Source organism: Heteronotia binoei, chromosome 8 (assembly GCF_032191835.1).
Source record: "Heteronotia binoei isolate CCM8104 ecotype False Entrance Well chromosome 8, APGP_CSIRO_Hbin_v1, whole genome shotgun sequence".
Taxonomy (NCBI): Eukaryota; Metazoa; Chordata; class Lepidosauria; order Squamata; family Gekkonidae; genus Heteronotia; species Heteronotia binoei.
In genome coordinates, this window is record NC_083230.1 from 102451460 (window position 1) to 102476903 (window position 25444).

A 25444-nucleotide genomic window follows, 5' to 3' on the forward strand; every position below is an offset into this window, starting at 1 on the left:
CTGAATCCAGCTTCTGCCAGAATCGAACTCAGGTTGTGAGCAGAGAATTCAGACTACAGGACTGCAGTACTGCTGCTTTACCACTCTGCGCCATGGGGCCACTTCAGAGAGAAGGGCAGGGTATAAATCTGTAGTCTTCTTCTTCTTCTTCAATCTGGCCCTGCCTTCTGTTGAAAAGAGAGAATATGTAGGAAAAGAAAGTGCCACCTGTGGGGAAAAGGACAGGTGGAAAAGTGCCATTTAGATCTGAGGGGAGATGGAGAGAGAAGCAAACAGCTGTGATTTGGTAGGTGCACTTCAAAGATTCAGGATCTCTCTCTCCCAGGATCCGATGCAGGGTTGCCCACTCTGGGTTGAGAAATACCTGGGGAAATCACATTTTTCTTTCTTCAAAAGAATACCCTCTTGGCTTTCAAACTGCCAGACAGGCTATGACAGTGTAAGCAATGGAGGATCCAGCATGCAGAGAAGAGAATTCTGCAATGTGGGGGAAGAGCTGCCAACTCCAGGTTGAGAAATTCCTGAAGATTAGTGGGTGGAGTCTGGGAAGGGTGGGGTTTGGGGAAGGACCTCAATAGGACATAATTCAATACATCTCATCCTCCAAAGCAGTATTTTCTCCAGGGGAATTATCTCCAAAGTCTGGGAATGACTTGTAATTCCAGATCTCCAGGGTCTACCTGGAGGCTGGCTCCCCTAGTAGGGTGTAATCCTTGATCTGACAGTTGAGGTCACAAGGATCTCCTTGCATTCATCACTGAAATGAATAAATTACTGCCTTTCCTGTAAAGAGAACTATCTGCCAGCACTTCACTTGTTTTCTCTCCTGACAGTCAAACAGACATTTAAGGATTTGACTTGTCTGATATGGCAAAAGTACAAATGGTGGTGCAGGCTGAGTCCAGTAATGATGTTGTAAACTGCTCTTGCAAGCAATTGGTGCTCAGAAAGCTACAATGAAAAGAAGTAGCAAAGGCTTTATAAAATGTCTCCAGCTTTCTCATTTTGCCCTCCTTCTCTGTGGGGAGGAAAAGGGGGGAAACTTTCCCTTTCATTCATAAATTCCTTTGTAAGCAACATCCTGTTATCCTGGTGATGTGTGCAAATGACAGAGGTTTGTATTGTTTCAGTGTCACACTAAGAGCAACCTTAGGACAGGAATCCTAGGCATAATTACTGGGGGATCCCATTGTATTTGTGCATGTTTCCTCAGAATATACACAGTCTGAAGTCTCAAATGATAAAATAAGAAGACAGAGCATCTGAGAGGTTAAGGGAAGTAAATGTATCTTTCAGATTTGCAAACATTGGCAGATTACAATCTTGGTCAGAACTTAGTCAGGCCCCAGTCAATTAGTTTACAGTGGTATATAATAAACAGGGCTTTCTTTGCAGAAAAAGCCCAGCAGGAACACATTTGCATATTAGGCTACATTCCCTGACATCACCATTGTTTTGCACAGGGCTTACTTTGCAGGGGGGGAGCCCAACAGGAACTCATTTGCATATTGGGCCACACCTCCTGACACCAAACCAGCTGTAACTGTGTTTCTGCTAAAAAAAAAAAAAAAGCCGTGATAACAGAACAAAGTTTGAGTTCAGTAGCACATCTAAGACCACATCTAAGACCAACACAATTCTGGCTATGAGCTTTTGTGTGCATGCACACTTCCAGAATGAAACTTGGTTGGTCTTAAAGGTGCCACTGGATTCAAACACGGTTCTGTTGCTTCAGACCACCATGGCTACGTGAATCTATCTTAAGTGCTATATAATTTCACTGATTAAAATGGGGGGGGGGGGCTGAAAACAACTAGGGACCCCGCAGAACTCATGATTGGTTTGCCGCACATATGTGTGTATGCGTAACAAATTAGGTTTGTTTGTTTGTTTGTTTGTTTTTAAAGAAACTGCTTCTGCAGACTTAGGCAGTGATTCTGGAAACTCTTGAGTGAAATGAAACCTGGAGGAGGAAGATGTTTGAGACATATCAGTAGTAGAAAAAAATATTTATGGACTTAAGAGTTGCAAAGGATCATTCCAATAGCCTTCAAAGGCCTGCAGGATTTATTTTGTAAAACACCCACCCAGATTTAATTTTTTTAAAACAAGATAGGAAAAACCTGTTATGCAGATTCTTTGGATGCAACTGAGGAGGGGAGGGAAACTACATGTCACATTGGTTCCAAATAATATCTCCCTCCCACCACCACCTCCTCAACATGCTTACTCGGGACTAGGGCTGCCCGGTCCCCCCTGGCAACTGGCAAGGGATGGGGAGGGGGTAGGGTTGCCAGATCCAGGTTGGGAAACTCCTGGAGATTTGGGAATGGAGTCTGGGAAGGACAGGGACCTCCGTGGGGTGCAATGCCATAGAGCAGGTAGCTCTCCAGATGTTTTTGCCTACAACTCCCATCAGCCCCAGCCAGCACGGCCAATGGCTGGGGCTGATGAGAGTTGTAGGCAAAAACGTATGGAGAGCTACCGTTGGCCACCTCTGCCATAGAGTCCACCCTTCAAAGCATCCATTTCCTCCAGGAGAACTGATCTCTGTAGTCTGGAGATGAACTGTATTTCCTCAGGTCCTGCCTGGAGGTGGGCATCCCTACTTGGGAAAGGTATTGCCAAATTAACATGTGCCACTTAGAGTGACTTGGAGCTGTTCTTTTGTTCTTGGTATACAGGTGTATACCGCTGAAATGCGGTTTAAAATGTATTTGAACTTTAAGGCTGATTATGGCCTTAGACGCATTGACCTTTCTGGGAGTCTTTTTCAGAATAAACATGAGGATCCATTTGTAAAACTACAGTCCTGTGCAAGCTTATTAGGAAGGAAATCCTAATAAGTCTGCCTGGTGATGATGATATTGGATTTATATCCCACCCTCCATTCTGAGTCTCAGAGCGGCTCACAATCTCCTTTATCTTCCTCCCCCACAACAGGCACCCTCACAGCAGCTGCCCTTTCAAGGACAACCTCTGCCAGAGCTATGGCTGACTCAAGGCCATTCCAGCAGGTGCAAGTGGAGGAATGGGGAATCAAACCCAGTTCTCCCAGAAGAGCCCGCACACTTAACCACTGCACCAAACAGGCACTGGTGAGGAACTATAAATGAATAAATTAAATAATAAACAAAGAAACTAAATTCTAAGAACAAGTATGTAGAACCAGGGCATATTTCCATGGCATTCAGGGTAAAACATGTTCATTTCTTTTTGCCCCACCTTTCTCTACAACTACAACCTAAAGTGGTTTTCTCTACAACTGGAACCTAAATCATTCTCCCCTCTCCTTCATTTTATCCTCACAACAACCTTTGAGATAAGTTAAGCTGACTGGCTCAAGGCCACCTAGCAAACTTCCATGGCAAAGTGGGGGTTTGAACTTGGGTCTCCCTGATCCTAGTCCAGCTCCTGAACCACTGGCCCATACTGGCTCTCCAGTCAATAATGATGGCCTTGCATCCTGCCTGATGTGAAACTTGTCTTGGTTATTCTTGTTGGAACTGTCTGCAAAGGACTCCCTGATGCCTCTCCTATGTAGTTGATAGTAATGCAACAAGCACACACAAAAGTGCTTCCTGATTACTGACAATTAGGGTTGCCAACCTCCAAGTGGGTAACAATGCAAATGGAAAACAGAGTCAAGGTTGAGCAATCACTTAAAGATAAACCCTGTACACAATAGATAACAAATCCATCTTGTAATGTATTACAGTAACAATGCTGTTAGAAACAATAATATTGAAGTATACTGGTTTGCCTTTCTGAAGTGCTGAGAGATGAATGCATTAGCAATAACATTGAGCAAAGGTTCCGCCACAGCCACACAATATATCTTGAAGAATTTTCAACAATATTATTTTCTTCTACGTCTGTATTTCAGCATATCACGCATTGAACTGCTAGAGAAGACTTGAACATTTATTGCAGGAGTGGCCAACGGTAGCTCTCCAGATGTTTTTTTGCCTACAACTCCCATCAGCTCCAGCCAGCATGGCCAATGGCTGGGGCTGATGGGAGTTGTAGGCAAAAAAACATCTGGAGAGCTACCATTGGCCACCCCTGATATATTGGAACTAAGGAGAGAGAAAACCGCCCGACTACATTGGATTGCCAGTTCGTTGTATACTTTCAATATGATTGTTTCTAACAGCATTGTTATTGTAATACATTACAAGTTGAATTTGGTAACTATTGTGTATATGGTTTATCTTTAAGTGATTGCTCAACCTCCAGGTGGGGCCTGGAGATCTTTTAGAATCACAACTAATCTCCAGCTGACAGAGAGATCAATTCCTCTGAAGAAGATGGCTGCTTTGGAGGGTGGACTCCATGGCAACAGTTCTGCTGAGGTCCCTCCAGGACTATTTTTTGTAGGAAAAAGTTCAGCAGGAACTCATTAGCATATTTGGCCACACCTCTTGATGGCACCATTGTTTCACGCAGAATTTTTCTGTAGAAAAAGCCCAACAGGAATTCATTTGAATACTAGACCACACCCTCTGATGCCAAGCCAGCCGGAACTGCGTTCCTGTGCGTTCCTGCTCAAAAAAGCCCTAGGTCCCTCCCTTACCCAAACTCTACCCTCCCCAGGCTCTACCTCACAAATCTCTAGGTATTTATTTCATTTTTATACCACTTCTGCTTGGTTAAGAGTTTGAAGGTGTTTGTAATTATGAGCAATTATGTCAATTGAAATAGGTACATCAATTATATCAATTCATATAAATATAAAAGTAATATAATAAGTAATATAATATAATCCAACAATATAGAATCATATGAAATAAAACAAATACATAAAATCAATCTAATCCCCTCCCTAAAACCACAGGAACCACAGCAAGTAACATGAAAAATTACCTACAAGCTAACTGTACTTCACAAAATGGAAATGCTGTGAATTTGAATAATTCTTTCTCACAGAGTGTCCAAAACATCATCAGGTCCTGTTGTGCACAAATGTCTTCTCACGGTGCGTTCCAGAGGGAGAGTACCACAATTTTGAAGGGCTTCCTTCTGATGGAAGAAAGTCATGCTGCTCTGGAACCGAGGACCACCTGCAAGCCTCAAAAAGATGAATGAGGGCTATTTCTTAACCTGGAGCTGGCTGCCCTTGTCTTCCTTTCAGAACACTGGTGGGTGGTTACAAGGGCTTGAACAGAAGGGGTGCCTGTTTCATTTTCCTGCTGCAGAACTCTGACTCCCCTCTTATCGTATTCCTAGGGTTGCCAAGTCTAACTCAGAAAATACCTGGGAACTTTGGGGGTGGGGCCAGAAGACTTTGGGGGTGGAGTCAGGAGACTTTCCCATTCCCTAAAACAAACAAATAAAAATACAGCAGTGCAGTTCCCCTGAATACAGTCTTCATTTCCTCATCCACTCTCTCTTTCTCACACACACACAGAGATGCACACAGCAGCCAAAAGAAACAGTTTTGAAGCACACTTTGTGGTCTCACTGGGGCAATTTACTCACCATGGAAGTTGTTGACTGCTCTATATACAACCCAGTTCATCAGACTAACACAGGAAAACCAGAGGTTACTCTTTTAGTGTTTTCTGCAGGGCCTGCAAGACACACCTGTTCAGGCAGGCTTTTAACAACTAACTGGAGGTGCTCTTAACATCTACGGGGGTGCGTAGTATCCACTATCCCAAAGTATTAACATAAATGATTCTGAACAAGACAGAACGCCATCTGAAATTGTATTTGAAACTGTATTTAAAAGTGTTTTAATATTTTAATAATGTTATATTTTAATAATTTAAATCTGTTATCAAATTGTTGACTGTTGTTAGCCTCCCTGAGCCTGATAGGGGAGGGCGGGATATAAATATAATATAATATAATATAATATAATATAATATAATATAATATAATATAATATAATATAATATAATATAATATAATATAATATAATAAATAAATAGTGTGCAAATGTATTTTTAAAGGATTGTAAAACAAACTGAGGTTCTAGGGTTCTTCCCTTCCCTTTCAACAGGCATGTTGTTCTGCAGGCTTGCCCTGCCCCCATTCAGCTGACTCTAAGATTTAAAGGCACACCACACCTTTCTAGAGGCAAGCTGTTCCCAGCACCCTGTTAAGCCTTCTGAGGTTTGAAGGCACATGAAGGCTGTTGGGGTGGGGCTTCCCTCCACCGACCAGCTGACTGGGGGTAGGAAAGAGCCTGCAAAACTGGGAGATCCCCCACTGGGACCTGGGGATTGGCAAACCTAGGTGTTCCCAGGGGATGGAGCCTCTACTCCCCTGAACAACATTTCAGGGGCCATTTGGGGCTGTTGCATGAAAGGGAGGCCTGAAACTCTTATTTCAGCAGTTTTGTTCAGTGGGATCCAAGCCATAATTTATGCACCAGTTTTTTCCACAAATTGTGTTCTGTGCCTGCTTAGAAGAGAGTCAGTTGCTCAAGGGCCAGATCCATAAGAACATAAGAGAAGCCATGTTGGATCAGGCCAGTGACCCATTCAGTCCAACACTCTGTAACACACAGTGGCCCAAAAAACTAGGTGCCATCAGGAGGTCCATCAGTGGAGCCAGGACACTAGAAGCCCTCCCACTGTTGCCCCCCCTCAGATCTGTGGGGGATGCATCAGGCCCACATACTGCATGGTTGACACCCCTGATCTAATAGGTCACTATTTTAGGCCTGGGGAAAATATTTTTTTTAAAATCTAAATCAGACTGGCTGTTGATTCTGATGAGTTCACAACTTCTGGTATAGAACCATGACGTCATTGGGGAAGTCTAGGCTTATGGGCACCTCTGGCTTGATATCTCTTGACCCATCCTTCTCTCTGCTTGACTGAGCCTCTTCCTCTATGATCTGGTTGCTTAACTAGAGACTTCTGCTCCTTCTGAAGCCAGCATGGTCATGGTCTAATAGAGTCAGACCAGAATCAGCCATGGAAGCTGAAATGTATTGGGTTTGATTCATGCAGGGCCGGTGCTAGGGTTTTTGGTGCCCTAGGTGAGCCTGCCCACTAGCACCCCCCCTCCAAATTTAAAAAATAGAATTGTATGAGAAATAAAACTTGAAACCATTTACATTTTTAATTTACAGTTTTTTAATTTTAAATTCTATATTTAAAAAAAATTGTGAGAATACTACTTGATCCTTTTAGCTGGAGGTGCCAGGGACAAGACCTTCACATGACCGTTTCTACTTGAACCTTTTGTTGGAGGTGCCAGTGACAAGACCTTGTGCATGTGAGAAAGATGCTTTACCACTGAGCTATGGCTCCCATCCCATGGCTCTGTTAAATTAGAGTAGGAAGGACGAGTGGCAGCAAACTACTTCAACATGAGCCAATTTTTAGAAACTATAATTGGCTCTTCTTCTACTTTTACAATTGGTTAATTTATCCCTGCCGGACTCTAAGGAGAGCACTGTGCAGGCGTTCACGAATGCAAAACTGGTTGGGCAGCGTTGGCACTCCATTGGGGAAGGCAGGCTCCAAGGAGCACACACACTGTGCGTGGGGAGAGGGGGCACCTTGTGGTGCCCCCTAGACCAGGTGGGGCTCTAGGTGGCCACCTACTTGGCCTACTCCCACACACCAGCCATGGATGCATGAGGAGACTCAGTTACAGTTTATCACAGCTCTTTGTGATTATAGCATGGCAACGGTTAAACTAAGACTGGAGAACTGGGCCAATGGGGCCAACTAAATACACTCAAAGTTCCCGTGCTTAAACATCCTTGGATCATTTGAACCAACAGGGTGCTTGTTATTGGTCTGGAGAAGCAAAGATTTGGATCCTGCTTCCCATTGTTTCAGTGTCCGCAAGCTCAGTCCTAAAAACTCCAATGAGCCAGGAAGGAACAAACAACCTCCATTAAATCATCATGTCACATACACAACAGAAGCAGGCTAGGTGACCATGAGCTAATCTGCCCCTCCCCTCAGCCACTTACCTCACAGAGTGACTGTCATGAGGCTAATGTGGAGGAGTGGAGAACTATATTTTAAACTAATTTGGGTTCCTTTTGGAATAAAATGACCACCTATTCCCATATGAACTCACCTGTCCACTCTGGCAATCTTCAGAAGGCTTCCTTCAGGTTTCCCCTGCTATCTGAGATGAGGCAGGTGGTAATCTGAGAAATGGCTTCTTGGTTGTAGCATCAAAACTTTGTAACTCCCTCCTTATGTTGATTTTTATGACCCTCCTCTATTGTTGCCTTCCACCAGTGAGTGAAGACTTTTTTTTGTTTGGCATACTCCTTATAACTGTTATTTGTCATTATGTGTGTATGCACAGGGGCCATGGCTCAGTGGAAGAGAATCAGCTTTGCATGCAGAAGGTCCCAGTTAAAAAGGCCCAGCAGTAGGTGATGTGAAAGATCTTTGCACATGAGATCCTGGAGAGCGATTGCCAGTCTGATTAGACAATACTGACATGGATGGACCAACAGTCTGATTCAATAGGTATATGAGGACATTGAATGAGATCATCAGGCACTATGAGTTTGGGCTTCATCGATATGCACAAGTTCCCTAGCTCTATAGATCATTTTCCAGCTCTACAAATACAACCATTTTGATATTAAACTTGCTAAGGCCGAACAAGCTGGAGTTGAATCCAGGTAATAAAAAGTAGATAAATGATTCAAATAGTAATTGAATTGAGCTTTAAAACTAATCAAGGTGTTTATTTTTTGAACCTTATGACTTCCTAGGGAGACTATTGCAGAACTCGTGACAGGTTAGCATTTTCTTCCATATGTATTGCCTGTTCTTATTGTCAATACACTAATTGTGGACAGAAAGTTCCAATCAACAGACATATAGAGACAAATCAATAAGGCTTACATGTATGAACAATCCAGGATTTGCAGCACCCTCAAAGTTATTAGTATTCTATTGATGTGCACAGATTTGTTAAGTTTTCATTATGTTGGGTGCCAACACACAATTTCCTGATTTAAAGTTAAATTTAAAGTATTTAACATATATTGCATAGATGCTTAGTATAATGCTTTTAGACATATCTGCTAAAAGAGCTCTTTTCAGCAGGCTAGGTATAGAACACCTAAAACAACAGACATCTTTGCGTATTCATGAATGTCCTGTGGTTTCCTTGATTTTACTGGATTGCAAGAAAGAAAGAAAGAAAGAAAGAAAGAAAGAAAGAAAGAAAGAAAGAAAGAAAGAAAGAAAGAAAGAAAGAAAGAAAGAAAGAAAGAAAGAAAGATCCCATATATTTAGATTGTACTGGTACAGTGTTTTCATTCTGTTTACAATGTTCCAGATGCATGTGGATGAGGATACGATACCATTAATACTAGTTGCTCTTTAACTGTGGACTTTAAGTCTGAAATGTCTATTGAATTCATCTGAATCTATTTTCATGAATTCTTATACTAAATATTTGATACCCTGAAACCAGCCCATAACGAAGAGGACTGTCAGATAGCTAAGTAGGTTAAAAGTTTATTAACTATTCAACACAATAATCTGTACACAAATTGTATAGGCAAAAATCTCCAAATAAAACTATGAATTAGCAAATATCTTTAAAAACTTTGCATTCATATAAATGGCTTCCACTGCTTGTGAAGATCTTGCAAAGCTTAGCTGCTCTTAATTCTAAACACAGCCACTTTTCTAGTGACAGTTTCTTTGATGCATCCTAACAGAAAACATTTATTCTGCACTGCTGCCAATAGCTGTGTTTCAGCAAGAACTGGAACCAATTCCAGAGTTTTCCAGATTACATTTGCAGAAATAATGAGGGACAGCCTCAATTTCCTCAGAGCCTCTGCTGCGAATTCTGTTCTCATACTTCAGAAGGTAATCTGTTACTTTGTCCAAAGAGTTCTTCAACTAACAGTGTATTATGGCACAGACTTTTGTGGACTGAAGCTCATTACATCAGGCTCCTGAAACATTATTCCCAGAAGGCAGATATATCTATACCTGGGAACTAATAAAAACATTGTAAACGGTGGGACTCAAAAGCAACAGAACACCATTTGTCATACTGAGCCAGCGTGGTGCAATAGTTAAGAGTGCTGGACTAGAATCTGGGAGACTCAGGTTTGAATCCCTACTCTGCCATGGAAACTCACTAGGAGACCTTCAGACAGTCACGTACTCTCCATCTCACCTACTCACAGGGTTGTTGTGAGGATAAAATGGAGGAGAAGGATGTAAGCTGCTTGGGTGCCCATGGAGAAGAGAGGAGGGGTACAACTGAAGTAAGTAAATAAAGGCTGAACATTTTACTACTTCCCTTCAAAGAAGTAGGCTGAAAATTACATATTAACAATCCACTTAAAACATCCTGGAGCAATCCCTAAGACCAATTAATGTCAAATTACAGAAAAAGCAAAAATAAGTCAAATTGTAATGTGGGATGGCATCTGACCACATCTGTGGTAACCCTCTGTTGTGTGATACAAAATGAAAAATTGTGATGTGACTTGTGGGAGATGCTATGGTGGAGATTCTGAGAAATCTCCCAAGGGATGTATCCACTACAACTGAAATGCTCATTTGAAAGGTTTCTAAGAGATCTCCAAGTGATACTTGACTCCTGAAGTTCATATAGTATACAAGATGTATTAATGGTTACACATTTTGTCTACTACAAAGGTTGTGTAGGATATTGCACAATGTGTAGGATATTACACGTGTAGGGGATAGTGTAGGATATTGCATGAATTCCATCTGTAGTTTATCACCAGTGGTGGCACAGCTACTCACTGTCACTGTATCTACAAGCAACAGGAAGCTGCTGGCAGTTATAGCTATATATACACAAGGACTACACGTGGGAGTCATGCAGAACTAGGACTTTTGTCCAGTGTGAAGCAAACCTTAAGAAGCGTAGGTATAAACTGTTGCCTTGGAACTGCAAGGGCTCGCTGACAACATGTGAGCTGAAGTAAGCCAAAGAACAACTGAAAGCAAACTGAAGGATAGTATTGCATATACGGTTTGTTTGCTCTTGCAACAGACAGATTTGATGCAAAACGGAAGAAAGTGCGTTTAATGGCTGACTGCGGAAAGAACTGTAGCCTGGTGTTGACTCAACAGTGTGGCCTGTCACCTTGTAAATCATAAATGGCTTCCCTCCAGTCAATTATACAAATTCCTTGAATTTTACCACGTTAGAATTTCAGCAAGTACACACAGACTGGGACACATTGTTTGATACCAGAGCGTTTTTCTCCCTTCCCTTTCAGTGTTTGCTGGATCGTTTTCCTAACATCAGTGTTTGGTTTTAAACAAATTTGTTTTTTTATTTCGCGTACGATTTTAAAATTTTATATATATATTGCAGATATTCGATGCAATTTGCAGTTACGAAAATAAAGGCGGAAACGTGCCATCGATGATCATGGGATGTAAACTGCACGCATTGTTTTCAGGCAGCAGTCTACGAAGCCGCAGGAACATGTCACGGGATAGAAAGGCAGTTATGGCTGCTGAGGAACAAACTTGCGATCGTGGCATGCTCAAAAGAGGGATGGAGATCTATGTGCAGCCTCGGCTTCTGGGCGCTGCGGCCAATTTGCAGGGGGGGGGGTCAGCGTTCCCACACGGACTGCTGTAAAAAGTCACCGCAATTTGGGGCGTTCTAAGGAAGAAGCACAATTTTCGAACCCTCATTCCATTCCCGCGGTTTAAGAAATAAAAGTATTGGCAATAATTAAGACTAGATTGCAAACTGAGAACAAACCTCTCAGCTTGAATAAATGAAGACGTGCATTCCCCGGACCCCAACAGTTCGCAACTTTATGTTGGAAATAAAAAGCAGATAGGCGAAGCATGACAGGAAACTCTTTTTCTCACTTTCCACCCCACAGATAATGGCTCCTTCTTCGCTGTCTTAATACGCACTCTCATAAGCCACAGCGAAACGCGCCGCGGGAAGGAAAAAAAAAACCCCCAAATCCTTCCGACCAGTCCGTGAAAGGAAAACTACAGCTCCCGCCACTCCCTTCCCGTTCTTTTCCCTCCATCTCCTTCGCAATGCACCATGGGAAACGTAGGCCGCGCCGGCGGTGGATGTTTCAGAGGCCTGCGTCGAAGGGAGACGCGAACTACCTCTCCCAGATAGTTACGAAGGAAGGCTTCGGATGTTGACGCAGGCGCGCTGGAGTACGGACGGGGAAAAAGGGGGGCGTGGTCTCCTAGGCTGTCTCTCTCGCTCTCGCTGTGTGTCTGCGAGTGTGTCGGTTTCGGGTTCAGTCGCCATTTAGCGCGGACAGTTCCCCCCCCCCACCCTAGGCCGGGAGAGGCGGCAGTAAGTGGCCCATCCCCCACGTCCCCTCAGGAGCGGCGGAGAGGGAAAGACACAGACAAGACCGGAGCCGGCTCCCCTTTATCGATTTCTCCTCGTCGCTGGTCCCTCCCTCCCTCCCTCTCATCCCAGTCAGTCTCGGCGCGTGAGGGGGAGGCGGCCTCCACCTCCTCCGCCTCAGAGTGAGCGCGCGAGAGCGAGCGAAGTGGGGGAGCCCCGGCTTGGCGTGAGGGGAAGAGACGCGGGGGGGGAAAGGGGGCTGGCTGGATTTCGTCGCCGTCGACGAGCGCAGCAGCAGCAACAGCCGCCGCCACGACGGCGAGGAGGAGCCCTCAGCGAGGACTGGCTGACTGACTCGACTCAGGCAAGAAGAGCTGAAAGGAGAGAGGGCGAGGAGGAGCCCTCAGCGAGGACTGGCTGACTGACTCGACTCAGGCAAGGAGAGCTGAGGGGAGAGAGGGCGAGGACTGGCTGACTGAGGGGAGAGGGGGGGAGCGCGCGCGCTCGCGCAGCCCCGCCAGGCCTGCCCCAGCCTTGCCCCCCATCCCCAGTCCCGCCCGCCTGCCTGGCCTCCTCCCTCCCCATCTCTCCTCCCTTTCCCCGCATCTTCGCTCCATGTCGGCCCCGCTGCCCGGCCCCTCGCCGTCACCGCAGGATGGATGCGGACACTGACCTGGGAGCCACCCCGCCGCCGGCCCAGCCCGCTCGACTGCAGCAGTTGCTGCTGCCGCCACCGCAACCCGGGCGGCATCCTCTTTCCTTCCTCCTCCTGGCCGTGAGGGGCCTCCGGGAGCCTCCTTTGCAGCACCAGCTGCCGCCGCAGCTCCCCGCCGCCGCCGCGCATTGACTGCCTCGAGTCCGCCTCGCTGCAGGGACTGCTTCTGCCGCGCCTTCGCCTGCTGCTTTTCGGCACCATGTCGGGGGAGAACAGCGGCGCTGCGGCGGCGGCGACCACCACCTCCACGCCTCGCTTCCTGGCTCCTCCGCCGCCCCCGCCCAAGAACGGCTCCAGCTCGGACAGCTCCGTGGGCGAGAAGCTGGGGGTGGCTGCGGCTGCTGCAGCCGCCGCCGCTGCGGATCCTGAAGGCTCGGAAGGCGGCGGGGCCCGCCACGAGGACTACCTTCGGCGCCGCCACACCATGGACAAGGACAGCCGCGGGGCGGCCGCCACCGAGCACCGCTTCTTCCGCCGGAGCGTCATTTGTGACTCCAATGCCACCGCTCTGGATCTGCCCAGGCTGCAGCCCGCGGCGCCTCCTGCCGCTGCGACCGGCCGAGGGAGCATCCCGCCGGTGCTGGGCTCGCCTCCGGAGTCTGTCATCCAGGCGACGTGCGCCTCCGGCACCTCCAGCCAAGCCCCCACGCTGCTCCTGCAGCAGCAGCCGCCGCCTCTGCCTGCGCCTGCAGAGGGGCAGGCTGGTCAAGAGCCCCTGGTAGCGAAGGACGTTGCCCCACTGCTGGCTAAGGAGGAGGGCTTGGAGGCCACCCCACTGCCCCCTACCAGCACAGCGGGGAGCACTGTTACTTCTGCCCGGGATCTACAAGAAGAACGGAGTCGGCAGCAGGAGGATATTGAGGAGCTGGAGACCAAAGCTGTGGCCTTTTCCACCGATGGTCGCTTTCTTAAGTTTGATATCGAGATTGGCAGAGGCTCCTTCAAAACTGTCTACAAGGGACTGGACACGGAAACCACTGTGGAAGTCGCTTGGTGTGAGCTGCAGGTAATAGGAAGGTGTTGGCTTTCCTTTCTGGGTAATCAACTGCCTTGCTGCCAGGCTGACAGACCTGAGGAAAGGGCTGTACTTTCACGTAAGGCAATGATCCTGGATACTTTTAAAGTGGTGTGTTAAAGCAACATTTTATGAAGACAATTTAGGAAGCTTTTGTTTTCTTTAGTTCATACTGTCTGACAAAGTGAAAGCTCTCTGTGTGATTGGATGTAGGCTTTGCTAACTTCCTTTTTCAGGGCTTTGGCCTTCAGTTTAGAAATGCTCATTATTAAAATGACAGAGGAAAGCAGCAAATTCCATTTGAAAATGTCAGAGGAAAAATATTATAGCCAGTATATGCAAAACACTGTTGCATTCTGTTAGAACATCCTTTGTATAAAATAGTCAAGTGTAGGACATACAGAATGCAGCTAATCTTGTAAGATTCCTGGATATTTTATAGCCTATAAAATGTAGACTTGTGTTTTCATGGGGATGTTTTCCTTGAAGATGGGAAGTCCTCAGGTTAACACTCAATGATGCAAAAATGCCTCTGCCTGGTACCACATATTCAGCTACATGAACTTGTGTTTACTACTTTGGTTTCTCTAGAACTATTCGTTGGTTTTCTTTCTTCCCTTTCCCCCACCATCTTCACATTTAACATAGCAACCAGGTAATCTGGTGCTTTCCTGTGGTAAAAATTAATAGTTGAATAGGAAACTTCTCCAACATGTGCATTGGAGAACTATGGGTAATTACAACTTCCCAGTGAATAATCAACTGCATATTTGAAGAAAAAAAACCTCTTTTATGTTTAGCTATGAAAAATGCTGATATATCTGGGTTGCTATGTGTACTGTGAAGTGCTCTAATATCCAGCTGTTCATGCACATTAAAGTGAAGTAGAAAAAAAACACATTGATGTTCTTTCAGGTGTTATGCATTTATATTATGCTGTGGCAAGTGTGAAACAGATCAGTACTTAAAGGAGTTCATACAGTGTATTCAGCTGTCTAATGACTGGCTATTCCCTGTCATGTGTTTATGTGTATGTACAATTCAGGTAAATTAGTGAATGAGTGATGTGATCCTTGTAGTCTTTCATGAGCAGTTCATTTTGCTTGGTAGCTTTTATACTGCATCCAGTGCACACACTATAAGAAGTGTTCATAGGTGGCTAACAAACAATTTGTAGTTGCCTGCAAGGTAAACTTGCAGACCTGGATAGTTCTTCAGTGATGGTGCCAAGAATACCTAAGAATGGATCTGAAAAGCAAGTTGCCATATTAAAGCTGAGGTAGTAGATCTTCCAAATATAGTAGCAAATGTACAATATAAAGGTACTTATTCTTTTCAGTCTGAAAAGCAGTGGAGAAATTAAGATTTTTAATGGATTTTGCACTACTTACTGGATATGTAAAAGTTAAATAATAAAAGCTGTCTTTAAGAGAAGACCTTTTTAAATATTTCAGATTACAGGTACATATTCTTTAGTTTGAGTTAGTTTTCTTTCAGGATTAGTATGAACTCCTATTTGCTGTGTACATGTGAACAGCTAAAGAACTTGAACTGTATGGTAGCTAAGCTTAATCACAGATGGTAGTACTTTTTATGGCAGGTGAAATGCATCACGCACAGCAGGAGGCAGTTAATATGGGGTTCCCCTGTGGTTTCTGCTACCATGCATTTTGTGTTAAATTTGTGAACAGTGCCTGTTCTAGAAAACTTGATGTTAGTTTAGATACTCCATGTCAGCTGCTTGGCTAATTCATTATCAGTACCACTGACCTGTGTTGTAGAGAAGTTCACTTAATGACTTGATTGTTGTGTGACCTAGGAAAATACTGTGTGCCATCTAAAATTAGGGTTTGTTTGCACTGGTAACTCTCCTAGTGCTTGTCACACTTAGGTTTTGGCCTTAATCAGCATTAGATCTTTTTTTAGATTGAGGAAAAAATTCTCTTTGAAGCTGGAATCAAGTGTTCAAACTGACAGCTGCACTGGAACAGTGATTATGCCTGTCGATAACAGTTCAGTTGTGTGTGGGCTGGCTTGGGGCACAGACTGTGGGGGGTTAGATGTGCAACCAGTCTTTGAATTTGTGCCAGGATGTGTGTGTCCTTGATTATGTTGAGAAGCTGATAGCGAACTGACTTTAACTGAGAGCTTGAATGTGGCATTTGAGTTGCTGATGAGTTAATTTTAAGACAGCTCAGATTTGTCATGTCTAGATGACTTTATATTAATTGAACCTAACGGGTTAGATCCTACAGATGTTCCACTGTTGGAAGAGGCACAGTCCTGCCTGATCCCCTCTTTGCCAGAGGCTGCTAATCTGTAAGGCTTTTTTGTTTTGGCAAGGCATGGCTTGTCTTGGTGCTCATGGTTTTTGAAGGGAGTAAAAGGCTTTTGCCATTGAAATGTCTGGTATAGCTAAAAGTTTGTTTCCTCCTAGGCCTTATCTGAATTTTTCATTGATGGCCATTGTAATGATCTTGTATATATTAACTGTCTATTCTTGTAGATATTAGTCTTTTCTTGATGATGAAATTTATGATCTGAAAAAGAGTTCATTCCCGTCTTGGGTTCTCTTTAGGCAGTGCCACCTTGTATTCAGAGAGGCATAAATTAATTTTCTTGATAATGCAAATAGGAAGGACACAAAGAGATAAGACTTAGTTGATTTAGAATTCTTACATTGAGTATTGCTACAATAACTGTTCTAAAATGCAATTTCCATAAGTACAATTTGTGCAGTTCTGCATAAGCAACTGCCTGTTACTGTATTTTGTAGCAGAATTTTGCATACCATTTCCAGGAAGTAGCTGAAAGTGAACAATTTTATGAAGAACTTGATGCAAAAAGTATGATGGTCATTTTGCTAAGTACTGTGTTCTTCTAGTTCCTAAAATTAAAATGTTTTTTGAAAGTTTTTCACAAAAGAAATTTGTGAACATACTAGTTTAAAGAAATTAAAGTTTTAATTCACAGGAATTTGAATTACTGTTTTGTGTGCTGAACCGTGTTTTAGTTATATCACACTGTTTTAAGGAGCTGGAAGAATATAGTGCTTGATGAGTTGAAAAAACTTGCCTTCAACTAAAGAGAACAAAGAACCTATGGGAATACTTAGTGTATCTTGAACTTGGGTACCGTAATGCCTGTCTCCATGTGTGTACTATGAATGTTTCTTATATAGAATATGGTGTGAATAGATGTTTTGCAACTGATGTTTGGAAAGGCTGTGTAGGCCAGAGGGCACCTTTCACTATTCTCAATTTCAGTAGCATGTCAATATTTAGCTGTCAATATTTAGAAAAATAGAGGCATTTAGAAGCCTAATGGAAATTGCAGTAGAATTGAGGTGGAGGAGGCTGAAGGAAGTAGGTTCAGTATGTTGCTCAGATTGCTTTGTTTCCAGTGTGTGAATCATCTTCCTAAGTTTGAATTCAGCAGCTTGTGATCCTGGCTTTATGTGCCAAAAACTGCTACTTGAGAATCTTTAAGTACATTGGTTAACTTCATGCAAATGGTAAAATGTGAATCACTATTAGAGAAAAATTGTCTTTTAATAATTTTGCTATCTGGAATTGGAGCTAATTTATAAAATGTTTGGGAGTCCCTAGCGTCCAGTCTTTTTTTAGAAATGTAAAGGAGAGAATTGCCCTCTCTGATACTGGAAGTGTTCAGTCTTCATATCTCTAAATAGCAGCACATTAATCTCTTGCTAGTTCGGTAACTGGTGTTTTGGAATGAGTTTTTAACTGGCTTCATAATTCTAAACAGGAAGGAGTCTTTTTCTGCTTTCAGTGCTGGATTTCTCTGTAGTTCATAGGCAGTTAAATTTGCAATTGATTATTCATTCATGTGAGTAAAGTATTGGGTGTGGCCTGTGAACTCTAGTTAAGTCCCTCCTTTTCATTGAGTCAGTTCTGGGTGGAATACATAAAGGTCTTATGTTGAAAGCACACCTGCGAAGTAATTAGCTTATTGTGCTGAGAAATCCACAGGCATTGGAATCACTGAGAACATTTTTGCTACTTGCATAGGAGCAAACACTTTGTACTCTAATCTGATATTTGTCATACTATTAGTAGAAAGTGTCTTCTGTCTGCATCTGGCTTTCCTGGAAACCTCAACAAATTTGCAAGGTGACATTTGAAAGTGAATGGCATGTAGGCAATACTTAACAGTGTTTAAGTTTTCGAGTATTTGGCATTCAGCTATTTATCCCAAGGTTGCCTTGGAACTTTTGCTTATATATTTACTATCCTGCACTTCCTCCAGAGAGCTTAGTGTGGTATATATAGTTCCCGCTTTCTCAGTTTATCCCTCACAATAACCATGTGAGGTTTTTTCCTAGCCCACAGACAGCTCCCACTCTTAACTGTTCACCCGCAATAATGCATCTGATTTGAACGTGGACATTGGTACTAGGCCAGGGCCCATGGGATGGATCTGTTCCTTGCAGTGTTGGTATCCGGTTTGCGAGCAACTGGTTCTCTCCTGCTTCTTTTCCCCAGCTGCTGTGTCATCGCCAAGCCTCTCTTCCTCCTTTAGGGAGGAAGTGAAGGGGATGTAAAAAGAGTGCACAAACCAGAGAAAAGCTCCCTTGATGCTTTCCCCTGCTTCCTTCTCTGGGGCTGCTGCCAAGCCTCTCTTCCTTCGTTTAGGGAGGGAGGAGGTGGAAGGAAAGACAGAGCATGTAAGAAAGAGAGGGAGTCCCATGGCACCTTTAAGACCAACAAACTTTTGTTCCAGGTATAAGCTTTCATCTGCATTCACATTTCTTTAGAGCAGTGGTCCCCAACCTTTTTGGCTTCAGGGACCGGCCTCAAGGCCGGCCCACCAACTGTGCCCCCAGGGCCAGCAGGGTGGGGACACCCAATTCGGCCTGCCCCCCTGCCTCACCGTAGCGCCTCCCCCCGTTTCCTCCTTTGCTCCTCTGCGCAGCCTCGCCACCTCCTCCTCCCACCGTTTTCCTCTTTCGCCGCCCCTCCCATGCAGCCTTGCCTCCTCTTCCTCCCCCCCCTCCGTTTCCACCATTTTAAAGCCAGGGAAGAGGCCGTGAAGTGCCTCCCAGGCCGACCCTCCACCCAGTCGATCAGCTGATGGGTGGGAAAACCGCCGCAGCAGTGGCGAGCGATGCTGCCCTTGCTTCCTTCCCGTCCCTGGGCTTAAAATGGTGAAAACGGGGGGAGAAGGAGGCACTGCGGGGGGGGGGGGGCGAGGCTGCACGGCCTTGTACCGGTCCCTGGCCCGGGGGTTGGGGACCCCTCCTTTAGAGAGATGGAAGGAGGTTCTTTTTCTCTGCTGTTTACTTTGAGACCTGATCACAGAATACGCACATGTTTAAAAAGGAAGGGGGGCAGGAGAGAGATACATCTGGGATAAGGGGATTTAAAGGGAAATTATTTTGGTTTATTCTGAAAAGTTTTTTTTAAAATAGATTTCTCTGTGTGCATCCAGGATTTTATTTTCTTTCAAAAAGACCTTGATTAGGAATTACAACACTTGGATTGGATTCCATTGTTTAATGACTGGAAGTAGATGGCTAAGTATTTAAAAAATACATTTATGGTTCCATATATTACAGTGGTGTCCCTCTTTCCCCTCCCATCTTACTAGCTGCCTTTCTTCACATTAACCCCCACCTTTTTGCTTTTTAAACATTTTATTATCATTAACAGTGAGTGGATTTTGTTCAATCCGAAAGCAACACATTATTTCACTTGGAGAGATCCCCCTTTCCAGTTCTAACAGATTAAAAAAAAAAAAAACTAAAACACAGCAGCACAGCTTGCAATCTTTATTAGTGCAAGGGAGCAAGAGTCCAGTAGAACCTTTATGACTTGCAAAATTTGTGGCAGGGCATGAGCTTCCATGAGTCTCTGCTCATTTTTTCAGATACTGCTAGAATGTGAGCCCATCTGTCATTATATCTTGAAGAGTGAAGTGATTTCAAATGCCAAATAACAATTGCAGCCATTGGTAATGAGATAAGAAACCTAGGTCTCAGTTCAGCCCAGGAGGGTGCATTGAGCTTCATTATCAGTTGCAATTCAGCAGTCTCAGTCTCTCTTTCTAATCTCCCTTTAAAATTCCTTTGTAAGAGAACTGGTAGTCTTAGGTCAGCAACTGAATGTCCCGGAAGGCTAAAAAGTCCCTCCACTGGTTTTTGAATGTTGTGGTTTCTTATAGCTGTAGAAAGAGTAAGAGTCTAGCAGCAACTTGAAGACGAACAAAATTTGTGGCAGGGTATGTTCTTTCATGAGTCACTGCTTACTTCTTCAGACTTATGTCCATTTATTCTTTGTCTCCTCCTGGACAGAATCCTCCTGGACTAAACAGGCCTAGGTTTTCTGTCTCATTACCAGTGATGATATCTCCACACTTTCTGCATATCACTCTTAATCCAATCAAGCCTATTGCCATTTGGTATCTGAAATGTCTTTATAAAGCTTATTTTTCTGATACTGCATGTTACCTTTTGTTGGCACACATGGTCTGGCTCGACAAAGTGACATTTATGTTAGATCCATCCCTCATAACAAATGAGTTCAATACTTCTGTTTGAGAGCTTGCAGTAACCCAGATGTCAACTGTGCTGCTGCGTACACCTAGACAACACAATCACAGGACCTAACAACATTAACTACACCATCTCAGGCTCATTCACTTGCTCATCTTCTAACATAGCATTTAAATGCCAGCAATGTCAGTCAGTTCTCTACATAGGCAGGCAGGTGCCAAAGGATAAACGGACACACATCAAGAATCACAGAACTGAGAAACCTGTAGGAGAACACTTCAGCTTCCCAGAACACTCAACAAGGGACCTCAGAGCTGCTGTTCTTTTGCAAAAGAATTTCAGAAACAGACTAGAACGAGTGATTGCTGATTTACAAGTTATTACAGCACTCAGGGCAATGGAACCCCCAGGGCTTAACAGAGATATTGGTTTCTTATATCATTACATATGGTAATGTCATTCAGTTCTTGCATCTGTTTTTAAACTTTTATTATGCTGTATGCAATTTGCTGCTATTTGCAGGTTTTACCAATTGCCTCAAACCAATTTTAGCCCTAATTAGCCCTTCCTGGCAACATCTTCCTCACCTGCTATGTAATGATTGATGACTTTGTTTCAGTGCATCTAAAGAAGTGTGCATGTACATGAAAGTTTATACCCAGAATAAAACTTTGTTGGTCTTAAATGTGTGAGGTAAGTTAGGCTGAATGTGTTTGATTGGTCCACAGTCATGTAGCAAGCTTCCATGACAGAATGTGAATTCAAACCTGACTCTCTCAGATCCTAGTCCAACACACACTTGAGCAATGGCTCCACTATGACTTTATACTAGAATTCTCATTTGCTGTTGAGTGTCTGTGAAAGCTTGGTGTCTGTGAATTATGTTAGGCTTTGACAAATTATCTTTGGTTTTAGGAGCTAGTCCTAAAATTTAGGAGTCAGATTCATTTGTCAGTCTAAATTTTTCTAACTATTGCTATCACAAAATCTGATCCTGACCTTTTCATACAATTTTATATAATTGTTTATCATATAAATATTATTGTATATTCATAAATACAGGGGTAACTCATCATCACATCAAAAGGCTAATCTCTAACCCTAGCCTAATTTCAAATTTCTCATAATCCCATTATTGTTTTAAAAAGCTCAGTTTAATTGAATATTAGAGTCAGTACAGAAAGCAGCTGGTTAAGAAATGAATTCATCCACCATTGAATAGTGTAAACTTATTTTTTTTAACGTTTTAATTTAAATCAATTTTTGCGTTTACATCAAAGAAAATTATATATAAACTATTAAGTTTTACACAGTTTAAGTTATAAGATACTATAGTCATTATATACTTAGAAACAGGCCTCAGTTTCAGCAGGAGCTCACAGGAACGCAGCTCCTGAACTTTTCTGAGGGTTCCCCCTCTTCCTCTCCACCTACTTTGTCCATTGAATAGTAGGTGCAGCTGCATAACAATCCCTGGATTAGGAGAGTGGGCAGCCAGCCAGCCATGCCCCCAGCAGTCCTTATTAATCCCCAGAGAAGCCCATGCTACCCTTTCTCCACTTCTTATGTGATTTGGGGTGGCAGGCAGCTTGCTGGCCTTTTGACAGGGGGGCGGCCTAGGAGAGCGAGGCCTGCTCAGGCTGGCCAGATCTCTAGCCAGCCTAAACAGGCCTTGCTTGCCCAGGGCTTCTCTTTCTTGCATCAGGTTGCTTTTGGCTGGGAGAGGGACAGTATATGCTAATGAACTCCACCACCTATTTTTCTACAAAAGGACCCCTCCTTAGAAACAAAGTGATTTAAAAATATATTATCTATTTATACATTGAGTTATGTGGAATTATGTCTTGTTCTGTTAAATATTCTACTATAGGAAACCATATTGTAATAAATTTTGTTTCATATGATTCTAAAGGAGATAATTGAATATTACTCGATATTTTATACATAATAAAATATTCCCATAAATCATGTTGCCATTCTAAGATAGTTGGTCTTGTTTGGTCTATGTAAACTTAAGTTTACGTATGAACAGACAATAACAAGAACTTCATGCGTATTTATTTTTATGTCATACACCAAGACATTCTGATGAGCTTTGGGTTGGATGCAGTCAACTTTTTTGCTTGGTCTCTCCAATTCCCCTCCTTGTTACAGTCCCTGTTCCAAGGGGGTGTTGTCCCTGCAGTTCACCTGATCCCCAGCATAGCCTCTTTTTCACCTCTGGAAAAACTGCTGAGAGACATTTTAAGGTTTACTGATAATGCTATAAAAATCTTAGCACTGAAGTTAGTTTATTAATTATTTTCATATTGCAAATGGACAGCTGAGCGAATTCAAGACTTAAAGGACCGCAGCTTGCAGAGCAGATGTCATGGTTGTATCCTTGGCCCAGAGGTTTGTGCTAGAACATTTGCCATTTCTAAAGATTATTTCATAAAACCATAACAATGGATGCTATTGCCAATGCAATGTTAGACAAGCTTGGCAGTGTTGAACTTTTAACATTTTCCAGGTGATTATATCTAACAATGATATATGTTTTGATTCATAAAGGGTGAGTGGGCAATATAATTGCAAACACATAAAAAAATCAAGGTTTGAATTTATCAGACTTTATTTGTCCTTCACAGCCAAACTAAAGCCGCAATTCTTACTTGTACATCTTTTCTCACATGGTGGCAGGAAATACAGTCTATACTGTCTTAAATTTTACAACTATGATTCCAATATAAATGATCTATACCATGCTTTTTACTGCATTGATTTTTTACTTACTCTGAAGTGGGTTGGTCTGAGAGACTGTCCCAAGGTCATCCAGCAAGTTTCTGTGGCAGGATGGGGATTTGAATCTAGGTCCTGTTCTAACATTTGCACCCCTGTACTACATAAAGTTTTGTGTTTGTTTGAATATAACATTTAAGCCATACTTGATTGTCTTATTTTAATCAAATGTTTCAGCACAAGTATCTATTGTTGGGACATAAAAATGACATGCAATACTTTTTAGATATCTTTGCTAAATAGGCTAGATTATCAAAAATTTGACTGCATCATTGTGTGGGTAGTTTCAGTGCAGGTTACGTTGTCTAAAATCATTGGGTCATCAGGTTATTTGAAATAAAGTTAGATCATGCATCCAATTACTTTCTAGAAATAATTCTGGAATTTTTTCCAACTCAAAATTTTTCCAGAAAACCCACATCATTGGTCTTGTTGGATACTGAATCATATTTTGCTTTATGATGCAAGATAGATATGAATTTCAGAGATGAGTAGCATAGATGAGTGTGCTGGTTCAGTGCGAGTAAACAGAAAATAAGCATATGTTTTAAAAGCATATATGTCATTTGCTTCAATCTTATTTGTAAATTGATACCTGTGTTATGATGTACTGTTATGCCAGCCTAACATTTACCTGATGCAGTAGAACAAAGCTAGAGTTCAGTGGCACCTTCAAGACCAACAAAGTTTTATTCAAGGTATGGCCTTTTGTATGCACGCACACTTCACCTGCTGAGATGTCCAGGAGAATCAACAGTCACACTCTCTCTGTTCATCTCCCAGTCCAAGTAATCTATCAGGGTGGCCAAGATGGTTTCATTTCCATAACCAGGCCTGAAACTGGACTGAAAGGGATCTAAATAGTTTGTCTCATCCAGGAAAGCTTAGAGTTGTCCAGCCACCATCCATTCAGTCACCTTGCTTAAGGATGGAATGTTTGAGACTGTTGTGTTTGAAAGGATGTCATCTGTTTGTAATGGTAAGAGTGCTATTTTAAAATTGTTCAGAGGAAGAAACTGGTAGTGTGCACAACCTTCAGATTGTAAAGTGGACTGTCTTTTCACTTATCTAGAAGGGGAACTGGGAACTTCCTCTTCTTACCTGCAGGTGACCAAGCTGGTGGTTGATAGCCTGATCTTACCTTTATGTAAATAGACTTTTCCTCGGAAGGTTGTCTATACATTCAGCTGCTGTGCTTGCAAATATCTTATCATAGCAAGATAGAATGCTGGAAGTCAGCAATTAATACCATATATTAAACCACCAAAGAAAAGAATTACTTTAAAATTGTTAGATCGTGCATTTCATAAGCAATGAACATAATTGTTTTATCCATTAAAACATAATGGTTTCACAGCCAGAGTCTTCATTCTGTCTATACAAACTTTCTGAAATAACAAATATATTTAATGACTTATGCTTGACTTGATTTTCTTTAGTTCAGCATTTTAGACCATAAATATTATTAAAGAAATTAAATTTTAGTTAGGCTGTTTTAAAAGACCACCATTTACAAAGCAATCCTAAAAAGGTCTACTCAGAATTCTACTCACATATATTTGTTTGTCTTACTTCCAGGATGGTGTTATTTAAATTGCACTGTTAATTCTAACAAACAAAAACATTAAGTGTAAACTTTTAGGTGCATAATAATTTAAAGCTTATTTATTAAAACATTTACAAGCCCTCTAACTTAAGTGAGTAACACTAAATTAAAACACAGCAATTTTCACATTAAAATGATGCTTGGAAACAAGGACTGCCTATTCCCTTACAAGCCTACCTGACCACAACAGTCATCTTCCAGGGACCTGCTCTGGGTGCTCCACCCCCACCCTCCAACCCCCCCAGTTAGGCTGGTGGCATCCTGGGAGAGGGCAGCAAAACTGAAATTCTTTCCTTGGACAGATCACTTGTCCCATTCTGTTGCTGTCTTCCACAAGCAGGTGAAAACCTCTTTGTTTTGTCTGGCATTCCCTCAGTGATTCCTTCTTCCTCCCCTATGTTTTAATTATTGTTATGGATTATTGTATTGTAAGGGTATTTTAATTATGTATTATTGTATTATATGTGTATTTTAATTATTGGTTTTAATTACTTTTTTTCCAGATGTGCCTTTTTAGAAAATCTGTTTGGCATC

General features: G+C 42.8%; 1 protein-coding gene across 9 annotated transcripts in view; it reads left to right on the forward strand.

Annotated features, from left to right (window-relative positions):
* Positions 1-12177: 12177 nt before the first annotated feature.
* Positions 12178-25444, forward strand: part of WNK1 (WNK lysine deficient protein kinase 1) — a 168356-nt gene continuing 155089 nt past the window's right edge. For 4 of the 9 annotated variants that reach the window (XM_060245753.1, XM_060245755.1, XM_060245758.1 and 1 more), the window contains exon 1: positions 12890-14000. In XM_060245753.1, coding sequence (XP_060101736.1) covers positions 13194-14000 — 807 coding nt within the window. In that variant the 5' untranslated portion in view covers positions 12890-13193. Of the gene's footprint in view, positions 14001-25444 lie in introns of all 9 variants that reach the window. The other 5 variants (XM_060245751.1, XM_060245754.1, XM_060245756.1 and 2 more) reach the window with 5 other exon arrangements.